Genomic DNA, 19,955 nt, shown 5'->3' on the forward strand with positions numbered 1-19,955 from the left:
GGTACTTCTCACATAGCGAGATTGCTGCTGAGTCACAGGTTTTGTGACGTACCAGTGACCATCAGCTCGCTGTGTGTGACACTGAGCAGCGACCTGGCCCCTGCTGTGAAATCGTTGATCGTTACACACTCTACTGGTTTATTTTTTTGGTCGTCGGGCTCCCGCAGTGCAGCACGCATCGGTGTGTTTGACACCTTACCCAACGACCTCGTTCGCGACTCACGTAGCCGTGCATCTTCGTTGTTTTACGCACCCTCTCTGTTCCGATTGGTGATCGCTGCTGCATTCGGATTGGCCGCTTCCATCCTCTGTTCTGGCGCAGTACATTTCAGAGGGCTGAATTCACTTGTCCCGGACCGTGTGTAGCAGCAGATCGTAATACAGTCCATTCTGCAGGCTATGTAGATTCCTTCATAGAAGAAAGCCACATAGCCAGCGTCGGCAGCTGTTATCTTATCTCCCATTGTTTACCGCGACACCTCTGCAGGGACCCCCGCTGACGTCACAAGGTAAAGAGTTCATCACAGCGGGGGATCTCCAGGGAATACCACAGTAATCCTCCTGCATGAATTGTATTCACCTCCTGACATCCCCGAACTTGTACAGCGAGGTGTTGCGGTAAACAATGCAGGGACTGCTGCTGATGTCACAAGGTAAAGAGTTCATCCCAGCGGGGATCTCCAGGAATGCGGGGGGCATTGCTCGGTAATCCCCCTGCATGAATTGTATTCACCTTGTGACATCCGGAACTTCTCTGCAGCGACGTGTAGCAGTAAACAATGCAGGGACCCCCGCTGACGTCACAAGGTGAATAGTTCATCCCAGCGGGGGATCTCCAGGAAAGCCTCCGGTAATTCTCCGGCATGAATTGAATTCACCTCCTGACATCACCGGACTTCCCTGCAAAGAGATGTCGCGGTAAAACACCGCAAGAATACTGAATGCCTGGTGCACAGCCTATGCCACATAAAGGCAGGCAACCCCCGCTGACGTCAAGGTGAACCCCGAAAAACCCCGGTGATCCTCCTGCATGAACTGTGTTCACCTTGTGCCGTGCACCAGACATTCAGTGTTCTTGCAGTGTTTTACCAACACCACTCTACAGGGAGGTCCGGGGATGTCACAAGGTGAATACAGTTCATGTAGGAGGATCACCGGGGTTTCCTGGAGATCCGCTGCTGGGATGAACTCTTCCCCTTACTCACCTCTCTGCAGTCTCCTGGGTCACGTCCCATGGGCTCCAGGACCCGCCGGTAAGCAGCTGATTACGTCCATCGGTGAAAAGCCTGCCGGCTTTTTAATAAACAGATGATGAATCCGCTGATCTTCCCTGGACGTAAACGATCGGGTGATGCTATCAGGTGATAGCATCAGCTACTTACCAGCGGGTCCTGGAGCCCATGGGACTTTTAGACAATCAGCTGATGTCAGGTTCAAAGACCTGAATCCAATATCATCTGATCAGAAGGCAAACCGATCAGATGATGTGTCATCATCTGATCCGTTTGCCTTTCAATCAGATGATATTGGATCCGGATTGGACACCGCGGGACCCTCGACCCAGGACTACGGCGGAGGGGGGTTCTTTAGTTCAATAAAGATGGAGTCACTAATTGTGTTGTGTTTTATTTCTAATAAAAAATATTTTTCTCTCTGTTGTGTTTTTTTTATCTTTACTAGAAATTCATGGCGGCTATGTCTAATATTGGCGTGACACCATGAATTTCAGGCTTAGGGCCAGCTGATAATACAAAGCTGGCCCTAACCCCATTATTACCCAGTGAGCCACCAGATACCAGGGCCGCTAGAAGAGTTGGATACAGCACCAGAAGATGGCGCTTCCTATGAATGCGCCATTTTCTGGGACAGCTGCGGACTGCAATTCGCAGTGGGGGGGGGGGCAGATAGCTTGGTCCACCCTGTACTGCGGATTCCAGTCCCCAGCTGCCTAGTTGTACCTGGCTGGACACATAAATTGGGCGAAGCCCATGTCGTTTTTTTTTTTTATTATTATTTTATGAAATTCATGAAATAATTAAAAAAAGGGCTTCCCTATATTTTTGGTTCCCAGCTGGGTACAAATAGGCAGCTGGGGGTTGGAGGCCACCCGTACCTGCCTGCTGTACCTGGCTGGCATACAAAAATATGGCGAAGCCCATGTCGATTTTTTTTTTTTTTTTTTTTTTTTTTTATTCATTAAAAAAAGAACAAAAAAAACAAACACATAACCCAAAAGGGTTAGGGGTAAAAAAAAATGCTTAGGCTCTCGCTGCATTTTCTATTGCTAGGGTAACTTAAACAGCTACTGGCTGCTAACCCCTCCTGCTTGGTGTTACCTTCACTGGCAATGAAAAATCCAGTTAAGCCCTTTTTTCTTGAGTTTTTTTGCCAAAAAATTAAAAAAAAAATTCCATGGGCTTAGCCCAATTTTTGTGTCCAGCCAGGTACAACCAGACAGCTGGGGACTGGAAACCGCAATGCTGAGTGGCCCAAGCTTTCTGGGCCACCCGCTGTGTATTGCAGTCCGCAGCTGCCCCAGAAAATGGTGCTTTCATAGAAGCGCCATCTTTTGGCGCTGTATCCAACTCTTCCAGTGGACATGGTGCCAGGTGGCACGCTGGGTAATAAGGGGTTAATACCAGCTTTGTTTTACCAGCTGGTATTAAGCCCGAGATTCTTAATGTGAAGCCAAGTTTGACTTGGATATTAAGAATCTCCAATAAAGGGTTAAAAAAAAACACCACACAAAAAATACTTTATTAAAAATAAATACACAGACACACTTAGGGACTCCATCTTTATTACTCCCTCTCACCCCTCCTCAATCCTGGTCTTCTGTCACCGATCTAGCTCTGCTATATCAGAAAGCACGGGGGAGGAAGAACGCTTCAAATCCCCGTGCTGTCTAATCACTCAATGAGTTAGCAGAGACTGCAGGTTGGTAAGCGGTGACATCACCGCTACCACCGTTGCCATAGTAACCTAATGAGCAGGTTGCTATAGCAACGGTGATCTCCGAGCACCTGATTCCCGGCACCGCTATTCACCTGCATGAGCCGGTAAATAGCGGTGCTGGTAAACGATCTAATAGATCATCATTTTCCTGTCACTTTTATTCCAAAATGGAGATTGAAAAAAATGGGCTGAACAAGGAAATGATATCAGAACACCTTTTTTTCACATCCAACTTTAATGAGCTGAAACAAGCATTCAATAGTAACAAAAAAGCATGAAAATAAGCATGAAAAAAAGCAGGAAAGAAAGCATGAAAAAAAGCATGAAAAGAAGCAAGAAAATAAGCATGAAAGCATGAAAAGAAGCATGAAAAAAAGCATGAAAGCATGAAAAGAAGCACAGAAAAAAGCAGCTTTTTTTGTGCTGAAAAAAAAGCACCGTGGGCACAAGGCCTTACTCTTCATCATTTTACTCGGTTGCTTGTTTGAATTCTGATTTTAGTTTTTGACATTTTTCATGATCTTATTGTATTCACTGGGTAGGTGGGTTTTTAGCTTTATTGTTGGGTCCAGAATTTGGTTATGTAGAGGGGGGTAAGGGTTAGATTGGTGGACCATGTGTATATTAGTAGTAGTAATCTCCAATTTATTTTCATATTTTTTTTTTCTTTTTTGAATCGAGCAGCTACTTGCATCAAATGACCTCTGAGAACCGCTATGTGGGCGTTCCAAAAACAATTGTGGCAATACATTGCCTTTCATCATTTTCTATAAAGTATATAGAGCCTTCTCTATTATTTCCTTATTTTATGGTAATTGGAGGAGATGATTTATTGTGTCTCCAGCTGAATATATTCTGTCCTACTAGTGGCTTCAATTGTAAAGGTCAGCGGGGCATGATCCAACCTTGATAGTTCCTATGTCAACAGTAGTAATTTCTTGCAGTGCACATACATCTGTCAGCAGTAAATCCATCCTTGAATTTGACTTATGCCTGCCTGAGTAAAAGGTAAATTCTCAAAGTATTTAGACATTTCAAGGCGTCAAAGATTTGCCTCCAGCAGCCCATTTTCTTCGTGGTTATCAGACTCCTGCTTTTGCTGTGGTATCTAAATTCTTGTCTCTAATCAGACTAAAATCTCAAAATATTATGTAGTCTCCTCCCTTTTCATTTGAGTTACTATAAGTAGGGTTTTTTTTTTTTTTTTTTTTTTTTTTTTTTTTTGCGCCAATTTTTGTCCTTCTAAACGCAAACAATGTCTACTTTCTATTTTATTTACCTTATTTTTCTGATTATTCGAATTATAAGACACACTTCCCCCAAATTGGGGGGGGAAATGGGGGTGCGTTTTATAATCCGGATATAGCTTACTGGGGGCGTGGTGGAGTAAGGGCACAGCTGAAAAGTTGACCGCACGGCATGCCGTGGGCCCGAGGTTGGTTGGAGGGGTTTTGTGGCGGCGTGATACGGGCTCCATTGATTGTTTTTTCAGTGAATTTGTTGGGCTACAGGATAATGGCTGTGGAGGCAGCACACGCACAGATTGAGATCATCTCCACTCCCGGCGATCAGCTGTTCTCTGTCCCAGCGGCAGCAGCAGGCAGACAAATATGCACAGTTCCGGAGGTGCCCTGTCTTCTGATAGTGGCTGCGGCTGGGTGCTGCACATCCGCATCCTATTGATTTCTTCTTGCTTCATGGCTCTGTCTGATTTCCTTGCTTGACGTCACACAGATGGTGAGATCTCAATCCTGCTAAGGAGGGTGGTGTTAGGCGGGGAAACAGCCTCATGTGGCAGAGGCTCCAGAAGTGATCTAAAGTCTGCAGCACTTAACGCCTCCTGTGCATTAAAATTCTGATATCTTGGGGTCTCCGCATTGGGACACCCTATGATTTAAGTTACAAATGTAAAATTTTAAAATTAAAAAAACTTTATAACTGCAGGTTATTATAAGGTGTTTTGTTTTTTTAAAGTCTTTACACCATGAGTAAATGACACACACATTTGGTAATATCTCTATCACAACTCATTATAAAATAGTACCAGGCTTAGGAGTATTACTGTAAAAATGGTTCATCACAATATCAGTATTTCCATACAGTTTAACAAGTGTATCCTCAAACTGATGTTTTTCTTTCAGCAACAATGAATCTTCCAGCTTCATATCAAGTTTTTGCTGTCCAGAGCCAAACAGTCTAGTGGGACAGGCACATTTATGCACAATTACTGGATTTATAACCCCAGTGACCATCCAGCAGCTGATGAATCAGTTACGGTATGACACACATTTTTACTTTTTTACCCTTTCTAAAGCAAGTTTTTAATATTACATTTTCTTGCTGCTTTTAATTTTCCATAGTGTATGTGGGAAAAAATGTTATAGCAAGTGAAACACGATAATAACATTGCTGTTAACTATTTATTTTAGTTACATATTAAACAGCATATTTTGAGATTGATTGATTGATCTTTTCACCTGACTGCAGGGACCATGTTCTGTAAACCTTGTGATGGCTAAAGCCAATCACTGGTCTCAAGGGTAGACTGCTAATGTTGGTTATGGGCTGCAGCTGTCGGAAAGTATACAGGACGTTCGTGTAGTCAGGTAAAGAGAAGATGGGCAGAGAAGTTGGGACACGGTACTGGAGCGGTGGTGGTGAATAAATGGTTAAGTGCCCATCTCAGAGGTATTTTATTACTATTGTTGACTGGCATCAAGTTTTTTTAAAATGCTTGAAAAACAGTTTAATTCTTTATGGACCCACCAATTTTTGACCAAAAAAAAGCATGGCCTTGTCTTTTTTTTTTTTGTTCTTTTGTTTGTGCCCAAAGTGTCAATATTTTTCATGGACACCATTATTTAAAGCTTTGCCTTTTACCTAAAGCTTTACAGGAGCCACAGGAATCCACTTAATCTTCCAAGATGACATCACGGAGGTGATGGATGTTGGAGACCTTGTGTTACTCCAACTTCCATTTGAGGATGCCCCACAGATGCTCAAGACTGTTTAGGTCTGGAGAGATGCTTTGCCAGTCCAGCACCTCTACTGTGTTTCTTTAGTGTTTGGGTTATGTTAGAATACTGACCTGCGGCTCAGTTTCCATATGGAGAGGATCATGCTCTGCTTCAGTACGTCACAGTACATGTTGGCTTTCGTGGTTCCCTCAATGATCTGCATCTCACTACAGCCGGCAGCACTCAAACAGCCCCAAACCATGACCCCCTCACCACCATACGTGACTGTAGGCAAGACACACTTGTTGTAGTCCTCACCTGGTTGCCACCACACACAGTTGACACCTTCTGAATAAAAATTAGTTTCTTAGTCTCATCAGACTACAGGACATGATTCCAGTGACCCATGTCTTTAGTCTGCTTGTCTTAAGCAAACTGTTTGCTGGCATTCTTGGGAATAATCTTTAGAAGAGGCTTCCTTCAATGTCAACAGCCATGCAGACCAATTTGATGCACTGGTTGGCCTTACAATCTGAACACTGACAGGCTTACCCCTCACAACTGTAACCTCTGCGTATGAGTGATGCAATGCTGGCATCACTCATACGTCTATTTTTAAAAAGACAACCTCTGGATATAATTCTAAGCATGTGCACTACATTATATTGGTCTACCATGGCAAAAGGTTCAAATCAGGACAGGCCTCTTGTTAAACCGCTGTATAGTCTTGGCCACCGTGCTGCAACTCAGTTTCAGTGTGTTGGCAAACTTCTGGTAACCCAGACCATCTTTATGAAGAGCAATAATTCTTTTTGTTCAGATACTGAGAGAATTCTTTGCCATGAGGTGCCATGTTGAACTTCCAGTGACCAGTATGAGAGAGTGTGTGAGCGACCATGCCATATTTAACCCACCTGATCCCCTTTCACACCTGAAAATTTGTAGCACTAATGAGTCACATGACACTGGGAGGGAAAATTGCTAATTGGGCACAATTTGGCCATTTTTCATTTTGGGGTGTACTCCCTTTTATTGTCAGTAGTTTAGATATAGTGGCTGTGTTATTTAGTGGGCACACCAAATTTGCACTGCTATACAAACTGTACACTGACTACTTTACATTATATCAGTGTCAGATCTTTATTGTTGGCCAATGAAAAGATATAACAAAATATTTACAAAAATATGGTGTGTGTGTGTGTGTGTGTGTGTGTGTGTGTGTGTGTGTGTGTGTGTGTGTGTGTATAATGATATCGCCGTAATCGTGCTAAAATAGATATAAATATATACTGTAGATGGTAGATACAGATGGATATATAACCATGCTTTACTAATCGTCAGCTGTTGATTCTCGGCTCTTAAGCTGGGTTTACACGCTGCAACATCGCAAAGGACATCGCTGTAACGTCACCGGTTTGGTGACGCAATAGCGACCTCCCTAAGTCTCTGCTAAGTCTCTGGTGAGCATTCAAACCGGCAAACCTGGCCAACAACTTACCAGCGATCCGGACCTGCAGAGCGACCTAGCTGGTTGTTGGGGACGTTGATAAGCAGCCTTTTGAAAGGGAAGTTGCTAACAAAGTCGCTGAAAAGGATTCACACACTGAAACTTCATGCGGCACAGCGGGAAACAAAGGACCTAGGAATGGTCCTGAACGACTTGTAGTGATCAGCAACTTCCAGCAACTTCACAGCAGGGGCCAGGTCGCTGATAGGTTTCACACACTGCAACATCGCAAACAACATCGCTATTGCGTCACAAAACCGGTGACGTTACAGCGATGTCGTTTGAGATGTTGCAGTGTGTAAACCCAGCTTTACTCCCAGTATCTGACATTGGCTATAGCGCTGACGTCATCCAACAGTGTAGACAGAACAATCTGCTTAGAGCAGTGCAGCGCACTGATTGGCTGTTACTGTCTATTTAATATTACATTTTGGGAGCAGCGGTGGAGACTCTGCTGGATTTCGTGACATTGAGTAAAGCCGTTAAAAAAATCTCCTGGGACTGGGATTTACTGAAAGACAACAACCCCCAAACCTTTTGCAACTGATGAGCAATTCATATATTAAAGGAAGCCTGTCACCACCTGTATGACTTTTCAAATCAAATACATGCGCTCTCTGCACCCTTGGCGTGGCCAAATAATTAGTGCAGCAGCCCACCTACTTGTTTGACCACTGCCCTTCACTAGCTCTATCTAGCCAAAGCTGTCAATCAAAAGAAGATTGGTGCAGATTGACAGCTCAGGCTTCATAGAGCCAAAGAAGGGCAGAGATAGATGGCCTTATCATGATGCACCGAGCGAGTGCTTGGTTTGAACAGTCATTCTGCTGACAGTCAGTTTTAGTTGTTGTTGATCCTGATGAAAGCCCAACTTGGGTAAAACAAGTTTAGCATTTAATCAGTTATGAGAAGATACAATCACTTCTTTATTTCCAACTGTCTAAATTGTTCACGGAACAGAATCTTTTATTGCGGAAATTTTAGACAGCTAGGGCCATGGTAGTGAAAAAATATTTAGGATCAGACCTGAGGCAGATTTATGTAAATAGACAGTGAAACAATAGCAGCTCCATTAGATTGGTGTTATTGCACCTCTGTATACAGAGAAATACTGGAAGATGATGATCTAGTCTTGCAAGCATTTTTTCTGACCCTCACTGCCTGAAGAAATCCTGCAATGTTAAGATATCACAGGTTTCTATGGCAACTGCATCCGCATTTAGAAATCCAATGCTCCATTTGACATCCCAGTCCAGTTGATGGCAGAACGTATATTGAAGTGTGCAGCCCTCAGATGCCAAAAGTGCATTAAGATTGACATAAACATGGGCATGAAATGATCCTTGTTTGTGGCACTTGGAAAGAGGTTAACGTATACATAGTTCTGTCTATTAGAGGTTACATGTGTTGTAGACCTCGCCGTATTCTCACTACTTTTCTGTTTTTATTGCAGTGAATATTTCCATGAACCGAAGCTGAGTCAGTGGGTGTCCCTTATGGTACATGGTTTTGCAGACAGTCCTGTATCCTGGAGAGAAAGCGAACACGGTTACTTTAAAGGAGGTGAAAATTTGTATAGTTTTATCATTTTTAATAATGAGGATTATTGGTTGCAAATGGCTGTTGGAACACATGATGGCTGTCCACCATAAGGATCACAATTCTTTATTGCAATATAGATTTAAATTTTACGAAAATGTATATAGTTTTTATATTTTCTGTGGATTAATAGCTAAATGGCAAATATTTTTTTTTATATAAATAAAAAAAACTTCCCTGACACACATTGTTTTGTTCCAAATAAAGAGAAGACTTTGGTTGCTGTTGTGTTTGTTTCTTTTCTGTGAGAATGCCCAAAGGATGTTGTTACATTTGGAGATCTATTGTTATTAAGCCTTTGATGTGAGGAACAAGCCGTTTCAGGAGAGCAATGAGTCAAGTTGTCTGGTGACAGTGAAGGTCCATTCGTCAGCTGATCCTTTTACTATTTGGTCAGAGCGGACGTCCACCCTGATGGAATATTGATGAGCTGCAGCCAGCGCATGGCACAAATCCTCTAACGCTGCAAGAACAGTGTCATCGCTGGAGCTGTGCCACTTTTAGCAGGTTACAGGTGAAAAGGTTTTGGTACCGTGTTAGCCAGTTGAAAAATTATTGAATGCTCTCAGTGAGAGGAACAAAATTATAATCTTGTGATACCTTTTAATGGCTAACTAAAATAAAGTGATGTTACAAAGCAAGCTTTCGAGACATCTCGGGTCCCTTCATCAGGCATGGTAGGAGGAGCATATCAATTTTTATTTGATTTCCGCTCCTGCAATGATGTCCAGTAAAGCACAACCCCTTTAAACCCCCTTACCCCGGGGCCTGTTTTCACCCTAATGACCCGGCCATTTGTTTTTAACCTCTTCATGACCATGGATGGATCTTTCCGTCATGGTGCCCTGGGCCTTAAAGACCAAGGACGGATCTTTTCGTCATGGCGTAATCGCGGCACCGGAGCCTCCGGTAAATGCGATCGGTTAACATAAACCGTAGATTCGGGGAGGAGGGGACCTGTACCCGGACCTCAGGAGGGGTGGTGCCTCCTCCCCGGACCTACGGAGTCTGTGATTGGTTGAGCGGCGTTCGTCAGCCAGGCACAGCCACTGTAATGTTCCAGCCATTTAAAATGACTGAAACATTGAAATCCAGCCCTGACCAGTGCAGCTGTAGCACTGGCCATTGGCTGGAGCTGGGTGACCTCACTGGATCACCCTTCCCCAGTTCCAGCAGCTCTGATTGGAGAGACCGGCCTTGTGACCGATCTCTCCAATCACCATGGACCTGTTGCCGGTGACCGCCCCTGTCACCGTCACTTGTCGTCCCTGCAGCACGCCAGCACAGTGAGTGTATACAGTGCAATGGCAGGGCGACAAGCTCCGGTCCCATGCTGTTATGTGACCGGAGCATGAGACCCGGAAGTTGCCACGCTGCCATTGCACTGTATGAAACCGGCGAAAAGCCTCCCGATTCGCCGCTGCCCTCCGCGATCTGCCACCTGTGTCCCTGATCTGCTACCCCCACCCCCACCCCTCGTGATCTGCTGCCTGCACCCCCACCCCCACCCCTCCCGATCCGCCGCTGCCCTCCTCCGTCTGCCACAGTGTCACCGCTCTCCCAGATCTGCTGCCCGGCCCCTCCCCCCTCGTGATCGGCTGCCCGCCCCCTCTCCTCCGTTATGCGCTGCGCGCCCCCACTCCTCCGTTATGCGCTGCATGCTCCCTCTCCTCCGTTATGCGCTGCGTGCCCCCTCTCCTTCGTTATGCGCTGCGTGCCCCCTCCCCTCCGTTATGTGCTGCCCGCCGCTCCCCCCTCATGATCGGCTGGCGCCCCCTCCCCTCTGTGATGTGCTGCCCACTCCCCCCCACCTCTCACCCCCGTGAACGGCTACCCGCCCCCTCCCCTGTCACCCCCGTGATGTGTGCTCCCTCCCCTGTCACCCCCGTGATGTGTGCTCCCTCCCCTGTCACCCCCGTGATGTGTGCTCCCTCCCCTGTCACCCCCGTGATGTGTGCTCCCTCCCCTGTCACCCCCGCGATGTGTGCTCCCTCCCCTGTCACCCCCGCGATGTGTGCTCCCTCCCCTGTCACCCCCGTGAGCTGCGCTCCCTCACCTCTCACCCCCGTGAGCTGCGCTCCCTCACCTCTCACCCCCGTGAGCTGCGCTCCCTCACCTCTCACCCCCGTGAGCTGCGCTCCCTCACCTCTCACCCCCGTGAGCTGCGCTCCCTCACCTCTCACCCCCGTGAGCTGCGCTCCCTCACCTCTCACCCCCGCGAGCTGCGCTCCCTCACCTCTCACCCCCGCGAGCTGCGCTCCCTCACCTCTCACCCCCGCGAGCTGCGCTCCCTCACCTCTCACCCCCGCGAGCTGCGCTCCCTCACCTCTCACCCCCGCGAGCTGCGCTCCCTCACCTCTCACCCCCGCGAGCTGCGCTCCCTCACCTCTCACCCCCGCGAGCTGCGCTCCCTCACCTCTCACCCCCGCGAGCTGCGCTCCCTCACCTCTCACCCCCGCGAGCTGCGCTCCCTCACCTCTCACCCCCGCGAGCTGCGCTCCGCTCTCCCTCCACCTCTCACCCCCGTGATCTGTGCTCTGCTCACTTGTCTTCTCCGTGTTCTGCGATGCGCTCCCTCTCCCACCTCTCACCCTCCCCGATCTGCTGCCTCCTTCATCTCCTGTGATCCTGCTGCCTAGATCCATCCTGTAAGGTAATTATCCCCAATCTCACCTCCCATCCCCCTTCACCCCATCCTCTGCCACTCCTGCATCCACTGCGCCCTCTCCCAGCCGCCTCCGTCTCACAATCACAGATGCTTCCTTTATATGCCGCTGCCCCCCCATCTGCCGCTGTTATGATTCATCCTGTAAGTATTGTTCGTGGCTCTTTTCTACCTATCCCCAATCGCATCTCCCATTCCCCCCCCACCCTCTCCTCCCACACCTGCTTGCCACCAAGTGCTGATCAGCTACGTGATTGGCTGATCAGGTACGTAATTGTTACTCTAGTTTTTTTTTTTTTTTTGTGCACCCCAAATAAAGAAAAAAAAAAACTTGAACAATTAGGTACCTGATCAGCAATCGTCCTGCAGTCGTACTCGACTTTGGACAGGACTTCTTTTTTCCATTCCCCCCCCTTTTTTTTTTGCAGAACATTCGTGCGTGCGCCCTGTTGTTGTTTGTTTTTTTTTTTTTTTGTTTTTTTTTTTTTCTAGTTCATTGGGGGTCTAGTTTCCAAAATGGGGACACATATTGGGGAGCTCCACTGTTTCGGCACCTCAGGGGATCTTTAAACACAACATGGAATACGCTAATTATCCCAGACAATTTTGCGTTTGAAAAGTCAAATGACGCTCCTTGCATTCCGAGCCCTGCTGTGCGTGCAAACATTTGATTTCCACCACATATGAGGTATCTGTGTACTCAGGAGAAATTGCACCATACATTTTATGGTGCAATTTTTCCTGATACCCTTGTGAAAAAAAAAGCTACCTGGTTGAAGTAACAATTTTGTGGTGGTAAATTTTTTTTTTTTTTTTTATTTTCACGGCTCAACTCTATTAACTTTTTTGAAGCCCCCAGAGGATCAAAGTGCTCACTAAACATCTAGATAAATTCCATGAGGGGTCTAGTTTCTAAAATGGGGTCACTGTTTCAGCACCTCGCGGGCTCTCCAAATGCAACATGGTGCGGCTAACGATTCCAGCTAATTTTCTGTTCAAAAAGTCAAATGGCACTCCTTTCCTTCCGAGTCCTGCCGTGCACCAAAACAGTGGTTTTTCGCCACATATGAGGTATCTGCGTGCTCAGAAGAAATTGCCCAACAAATTTTGGGGGTTCATTTAATCCTACCCTTGTGAAATGCAATATTTGAGGCTAAATTAACATTTTTGTTGCAAAAAGTAAAATGTTCATTTTTTTTCCTTCCACGTTGCTTTAGTTACTGTGAAGCACCAGAAGTGTTAATAACCTTCTTGAATGTGGTTTTGAGTAGCCTGAGGGGTGCCGTTTTTGGAATGGTGTCACTTTTGGGTGTTTTGTGTCATGTAGAACTTTCCAAATCGCTTCAAATGTGATGTGGTCCCTAAAAAAAAAAAAAAAAAAAAAAAAGTGGCTTTGTAAATTTTGTTGTAAAAATGAGAAATTGCTCATAAACTTTGAACCCCTATAACTTCCTTAATTTTTTTTTTCTTCCCCAAAAATTGTTCTGATGTAAAGTAGACATGTGGGAAATGTTATTTATTAATTATTTTGTGTCATATGTCTCGTTTGGTTTTAGAGCATAAAAATTCAAAGTTTGAAAATTACAAATTTTTCAAAATTTTCGCGATATTTCCGTTTTTTCCACAAAGAAACGCAAAAAATATCGGCATAAATTTACCACTAACAGGAAGCCCAATATGTCACGAAAAAACAGTCTCAGAATCACCGGGATCCGTTGAAGCGTTCCAGAGTTATAACCTCATAAAGTGACACTGGTCAAAATTGCAAAAAATGGCCTGGTCTTTAGGGTCAAAATAGGCTTGGGGCTGAAGGGGTTAAATTCTGACCAGTGTCACTTTTAGAGATTATAGTCTGGAACGCTTCAACGGATCCCAGTTTTTTGGGTTTTTTTTGTTACATATTAGACTTCAGGTTAGTGTTAACTTTAGAACAATATTTTTTTTTTTTTTTTTGCATTGACTTATTAAAATATAGGAAATTTAGCGAAAATTTGACAATTTCATAGTTTTCAAACTTTGTATTTTTATGTTGTTAAACCGGAGAGTTATGGCACACAAGACAATTTAAAATATTTCCCACATGTTTACCTTGCATCAGAGTAATATTTTGAAACTTTATTTTATTTATTTATTTTTTTTTGCAAGGAAGTTAGACATCACCAGTTTCTCCTTTTTCCCACAAAATGTACAAATTGATTTTAGGGCACCACATCACATTTAACCCCTTAACGACCGCGGGCAGTAATATTACGGTCATAGTGTTACTGCCCGCGGTCTGCCGCCGGCAGCATGCAGCGATCGGCGCACATCTCAGCTGATTTTCACAGCTTAGATGTGTGCCTGCTAGGCACGAGCAGAATCGTTATCTGCTCGTGCCGTTTAACCCCTTAAATTTTTACTGTCAATATGTGACAGCGCCATTATAACGGCATCGGCGGTAAACGTTTACCGGCCGATACCGGAAGTCACATGACGTGATCGCGTGACTTCCAGTGGTTGTCATGGTAGCACAGGGTCATGTGATGACTCCTGTAGCTGACCTGAATTACTTTCTGCTTCACTCAGCTCCAGGCCGAGTGAAACCGAAAGTGAGCATATCTGCTGTTTACAGCTGTATAGCAGTGATCAGCAGATGTGGCAGAGCGATCGGATTGTTGATCCATATAGCCCCCTAGGGGGACTAGTAAAATATAAAAATTTTTTAAAAAAAACCTACATTTTTTAAATCACCTCCCTTTTGCCTTGTTGAAAATTAAAGAGTTTAAAAATATACACACATTTGGTATCGCTGCATTCAGAAATGCCCGATCTAACAACATATAAAATCAATCAATCTGATCAGTAAACTGCGTAGCGGGAAAAAAAATTCTAAATGCCAAAATTACGATTTTTGGTCTCCACAAATTTTGCGCAAAATGCAATAACAGGCGATCAAAATGTAGCATCTGCACAAAAATGGTACCGTTAAAAATGTCAGCTTGAGACGCAAAAAATAAGCAGTCACTGAGCCATAGATCCCGAAAAATCAGAATGCTACGGGTCATAAAATATGGCATAAAACGTGCCACTTTTTTCAGACAAACTTCGGATTCATTTTTTTTTTTTAACCCCTTATATAAAAGTAAACCTATAAATGTTTGGTGTCTACGAACTTGCACTGACCTGAGGCATCACACCCACACTTCCGTTTTACCATATAGTGAATAAAATATCTCAAAACCAATGGTGCTATCGCACTTTTTTTTGCAATTTTTCTGCATTTAGAATTTTTTGCTTTTTTCCAGTACACTATATGGTAAAACATTATGGTTTAATTTAATAGTACAGCTCGTTCTGCAAAAAATGAGCCCTCGCATGACCATATTGACTGAAAAATAAAAAAGTTACTTCTCTCGGAAAATGGCGGGAAAAAAAAACGTAAAGTGAAAAATCGGCTGGTCGTGAAGGGGTTAAAGTGACTCCTTAAAGAATGTCAATGCAAGTGTCTCCAAACACAGTTTGACAGTACCCTCCACAAGCACAGTTTGATGACTGTGCATTATCTCCCATCCTGCAAAGTATGGTGATTATCAACACCGTATGAAGGAAGAAGGATGCTTTTGCAAGGTAAGATGGATCTGGTTTCATTATTACTTGGTCATCAAGATAACCAGTAAAAGGAGGAAATGCTGACGAGAATTGAGTGTCACTAACCCTATGGGCTGAAGTTCGCTTGCAATAGAACAGTTTTTAAGAGTAACTAGCTGTACTACCCGGCTTCGCCCGGGTTAATAACTGCTGTTAACAAAATAGAATGTATTAACAAAAATGTATTCTGCACACAAAAACCACAAAACATATAGATAGAAATGGTAATTATTAAAAGGCAAAAACTAAGCTAATAGAAGCATTTCACAACATATATTTTAACACCACAGATATTCCACACAGATTTAACTAAATTGGCCAAGTAATGTGCTCAGTCTGTCTCTTTCCAGATATTTCTCTTTCCCCGTCTGTCTGCCTCTCTCCCTGTCTGCTTGTCTGTCTCTATCTCTCTGTTTCTTTCCCCATCTGTCTCTTTCCAGGTCTGTCTCTTTCCCTGTTTCTGTCTTTGCCGGTCTCTTTCCCCGTCTGTCTCTATCTAGGTCTGTGTCTTTCCCCATCTATCTTTGTCTGTCTCTCTGGCTGTCTCCTCCTTCCCCGTCTGTCTGTCTCTTTCCCCGTCTCTGTCTCTTTGCCCGTCTGTCTCTGTCTCCCCACCGACACCTTATTACCTCACATATAAGCTTCTTATACTATGAGTGTCTTTTGTTCCTATAGCAACCAATCACAGCTCCTACTAATAACCTGTAGTTCCAGGCTCCATTTACTTTAATGAAGACATGTCTTTTGGAGAGTAACTGTAAAGCGCGGGGTTAAATTTTCCTGTCAAAACATAGTCTATGACGTTCCCTGGGTCACATGATGTGTGCAAAATTTTGTGATTGTAAATGCGACGGTGCGGATACAATTTTCGTTTCACTTTTTCCCCATTATGTAGATAGGGGCAAAATTGATTGGTAAATTGGAACATGTGGCGTTAAAATTTCGCCTTACAACATAGCCTATAACGCTCTTGGGGTCCAGACCTGTGAGTGTGCAAAATTTTGTGGCTGTAAATGCGACGGTGCAGATGCCAATCCCGGACACACACACACACACACACTCATACATACACACATTTAGCTTTATATATTAGATGGTTCTAATAGGAGCTAACTCTAAGCTATATTCAGTGGCTGCAGAGTTTTATTCGGTGGCTGCAGAGCTTTTTCCGCAAGTGGATAATCCAATACAGTTTTCAGTACTTGTCTGAACTAATTTGAACTCACGGACCTTGTGAACTTATATGAACCTATATGAATTAATTTATTGCATTTATCTTCATCATTTTCTCTGTCCTATCTCTTGTTTTGTATTGATTTTTTATTTGAGTGGTTTCCTACCGGCCGGAGCAACCAACCAATTGTATGCTTTTATATCTAGTTATGTATTTCTAAATATTAACTAGTCTCCCAAGTTAATAATTCAATCCTGAGCAGACTAGCCGCTCTTCCTGACATTAAATTGGATAGGAGGAGGGGATCAATACTTTTAGATATTTAAGATATTACTATACTCTTACCGTTTAAACTTTCATTTTTTATTTATTTTAAACTCCAAACAGCAAAGCTTTATTAATTTATTCTATTTTTACTCTTGGCAAAGAGGGTTTTTTGCCTAAAATCTGCGGCAGTTGTGGTAGTAGTGGTATATTAGCGCTCTGCGAATCAAACTCTACTCAAATGCACTTTAAAGATTTTCTGAAATAAGGTTTAAAAGAATGTAGTTTTATCCACTGTGATCTTGGCTTGAGAAATTTTCCTAAATTTTGCCATAGATTTTTGTAGTAACTGTTTTTTTCACTTTCCTGTAGTATGGTGTTACTACGGTGGTAGCACAACTGAGCATGGTTGACTTTGTTTCAGGCAGCAGGAGATTGCAGCGTATGACTACACACACTCTTAAGGTACCGTCACACTAAGCGACGCTCTGGCGATCCCACCAGCAACCTGACCCGGCAGGGATCGCTGGAGCGTCGCTACATGGGTTGCTGGTGAGCTGTTAAACAGGCAGATCTCACCAGCAACCAGTGACCAGCCCCCAGCCAGCAGCGACGCGTGGAAGCGATGCTGCGCTTGGTAACAGAGGTAAATATCGGGTAACCTACCCGATATTTACCTTGGTTACCAGCGCACACCGCTTAGCGCTGGCTTCCTGCACTCCTAGCCACAGTACACATCAGGTTAATTACCCGATATGTAGTCTGGCTATGTGTGCAGGGAGCCAGCACTCGCCGCGTGAGAGCGGCGGACTCTGGTAATGAAGGTAAATATCGGGTAACCAAGGAAAGGGCTTCTTGGTTACCCGATATTACATTGGTTACCAGCGTCCGCAGAAGCCGGCTCCCTGCTCACTGCACATTCAGTTGTTGCTCTCTCGCTGTCACACACAGCGATGTGTGCTTCACAGCGGGAGAGCAACAACTAAAAAATGGTCTAGGACATTCAGCAACAACCAACGACCTCACAGCAGGGGCCGGGTTGTTGCTGGATGTCACACACAGCAACATCGCTAGCAACATCGCTGTTGCGTCACAAAAGTCGTGCCTCAGCAGCGATGTTGCTAGCGATGGTGCTTAGTGAGACGTGGCCTTTATACGGGTTAAATCTGATAGCTATGCAACTTCTCCTTGGTTTAGTGTTGCAACGGTTAAGCAGTTTTGTTTGGTCTCCTTAGGATGAAAAGTCTTCTCAGCTGTTCTGATTTTCCCACTGACCTCAGCTGTAATTACTCTCCTTTCAGCTCAGGGAGTTGTCTTGTGAGCTGTGGACTAAAATCGTTTTTGGAGGTGTAGCCGAAGATTGCTGCGTGGAAGTTTGTGTGGTATTTTCCTTTCCTTTTAATCCCTTTTTTAGTTTGCCTCATTTATCCATTCCTTTTAGTCCTTCCTGCAGTTTAGTGTGCTTTGTATGATTGCTGTTACTTTTACCCCTGTCTGTCTTATCCCCTCTGTCTCTAACCTAGAGTGGGACTATTGTAACCGCTGCTGTGTGCACTAGACAGGGTTGTGTTAAGGGAAAGACAGGGATAGGAACGAGATCACTGCACGGGGTGAAATAACCCATCTAAAGATGTCAAGGAGCTTATGACTGCTTAGGGAATGTGTCAGGCGTTGTCCCTTTCTATCCTTCCTTAGTGTCAGTATATCTTTCTCCCATCTTGCCTTGCACCGTCCAACCTTGATGGCGCACAATGACCAGGAGCTGCCCTGGAGTGGTAGCTGGTGCCTATCATCAGACAAGTCCAACGTCAACATCAGAGGTTCTGGTGAAAACTGGGTAGGCACTTAGGCACACCCCTCTTGGGGTAAGCCTGGTTCTGGGAACAGTGGGTCTGTCAGTCTCTCTCCTCCATCTTGTAGCATGACAATTATCTTAAGATCCTTCTCTAGCTAAGTCTTTAAGATAATGGCTGTTGTACCTCTGAAAGGACCTACAGTTTGTAGATTGACAGAATCTTTACACAAAAGAAGCAGGGTCTCTTTGTCCAGATGGGGGTAACCAAGATTATTGTTGCTTGAATTTCACTGGTCCTTTATTTATTTTTTTTTCTTTAATTATATCTTTCAGAACCGCCTGAATTAGTGTTAATGAAAATGCGTAGGCCAAGTGGAATTTCCATTCTAGCAGAAGAGTACGCTACATGCGGCTTCTCCCTGGGATTTTGGGTACAAAGTTTCACCTTCCTGATTCTTTTTTTGCAAATAAATCTGTCTCTTGGATACACTACTGGTCCATAATTCGGTTGAATATGGATTATTTAATGCCCATTCATCTTTTCATGGCTAAAACCAATATAAAAAGTGTTTTTATTTTTTTATGTGAAGAGGAGACCGGGATAAGAGATTAAGGGGAACCAATCACCAAGATTTTTGTATATAAGCTAAAGCCAGTGCTATACTGGCACTATCAGGCTAATTCTCTGCATACCTGTAGTGGTCAGCTCTGATGTTTAGGTTTTGAAATCCAAAAAAGTAAAGTTTATAAAATGAGCCGCTAGTTGAGTAACATGAGCATAGGAGCAGATAATATATTCATAATTATTCCCTCCCCCTGTTTGAATTGTTTTTATAATGCTTATGCTAATTCTCTTTGTTGCAGGACCTGTGAGATCATACTTATGTGACCTGGTATCCAGCTTTAGTGGCTGAGGCCCTGCCCCTTCTGGTCACATGTGTATGACCTCACAGGTCCTCCCACAGACAAAAGTGGTAATTCTAACAGGGAGAGGGGATATTTATGAATATATTATCTGATCCTCAGCTGCTGTAACTCAACTAGCTGCTCATTTTATAAAGTTTACTTTTTTGGATTTCAAAACCTATACATCCGAGCTGACCAGGAAGGACGCGGAAACACACCTCTCTCTGACCACCATTGCCTCCCAGGTAAAAACGTGCCACCGGTCTATCATATCTATACATAGCCTTGGAGCTTTATTCCTCTGAGTTTCTTGACATGCTATTGCTACGTTTATTGCCATGACATTGTCCTAATTTGATTAGGGACCCTGATGGATGGGAATCTTGAGGAAATTTTCCTCCCCACTAGCTATTATCAGGGACTCGGATGGGAAGTGAAGGAAATTTTTCCTCTCTATTAGATAGTGACATGGCCCTGCCTGGTTGTTAATGGTGCTCATGGTTCCA

At 44.3% G+C, this 19,955-nt stretch overlaps 1 protein-coding gene across 5 annotated transcripts in view; it reads left to right on the plus strand.

Annotated features, from left to right (window-relative positions):
- Positions 1-19,321, plus strand: part of RPP40 (ribonuclease P/MRP subunit p40) — a 55,890-nt gene extending 36,569 nt beyond the window's left edge. For 2 of the 5 annotated variants that reach the window (XM_075316479.1, XM_075316476.1), the window contains exons 8-10: positions 5,097-5,231; positions 8,873-8,982; positions 18,877-19,321. In XM_075316479.1, the coding sequence (XP_075172594.1) occupies positions 5,097-5,231; positions 8,873-8,982; positions 18,877-19,046 (415 nt within the window). In that variant the 3' untranslated portion in view covers positions 19,047-19,321. Of the gene's footprint in view, positions 1-5,096; positions 5,232-8,872; positions 9,240-18,876 lie in introns of those variants that run through there. The other 3 variants (XM_075316481.1, XM_075316482.1, XM_075316480.1) reach the window with 2 other exon arrangements.
- The last annotated feature ends 634 nt before the right edge of the window (positions 19,322-19,955 follow it).

The sequence above is a fragment of the Anomaloglossus baeobatrachus genome, chromosome 6, assembly GCF_048569485.1.
Source record: "Anomaloglossus baeobatrachus isolate aAnoBae1 chromosome 6, aAnoBae1.hap1, whole genome shotgun sequence".
In the NCBI taxonomy this organism is placed as follows: Eukaryota; Metazoa; Chordata; class Amphibia; order Anura; family Aromobatidae; genus Anomaloglossus; species Anomaloglossus baeobatrachus.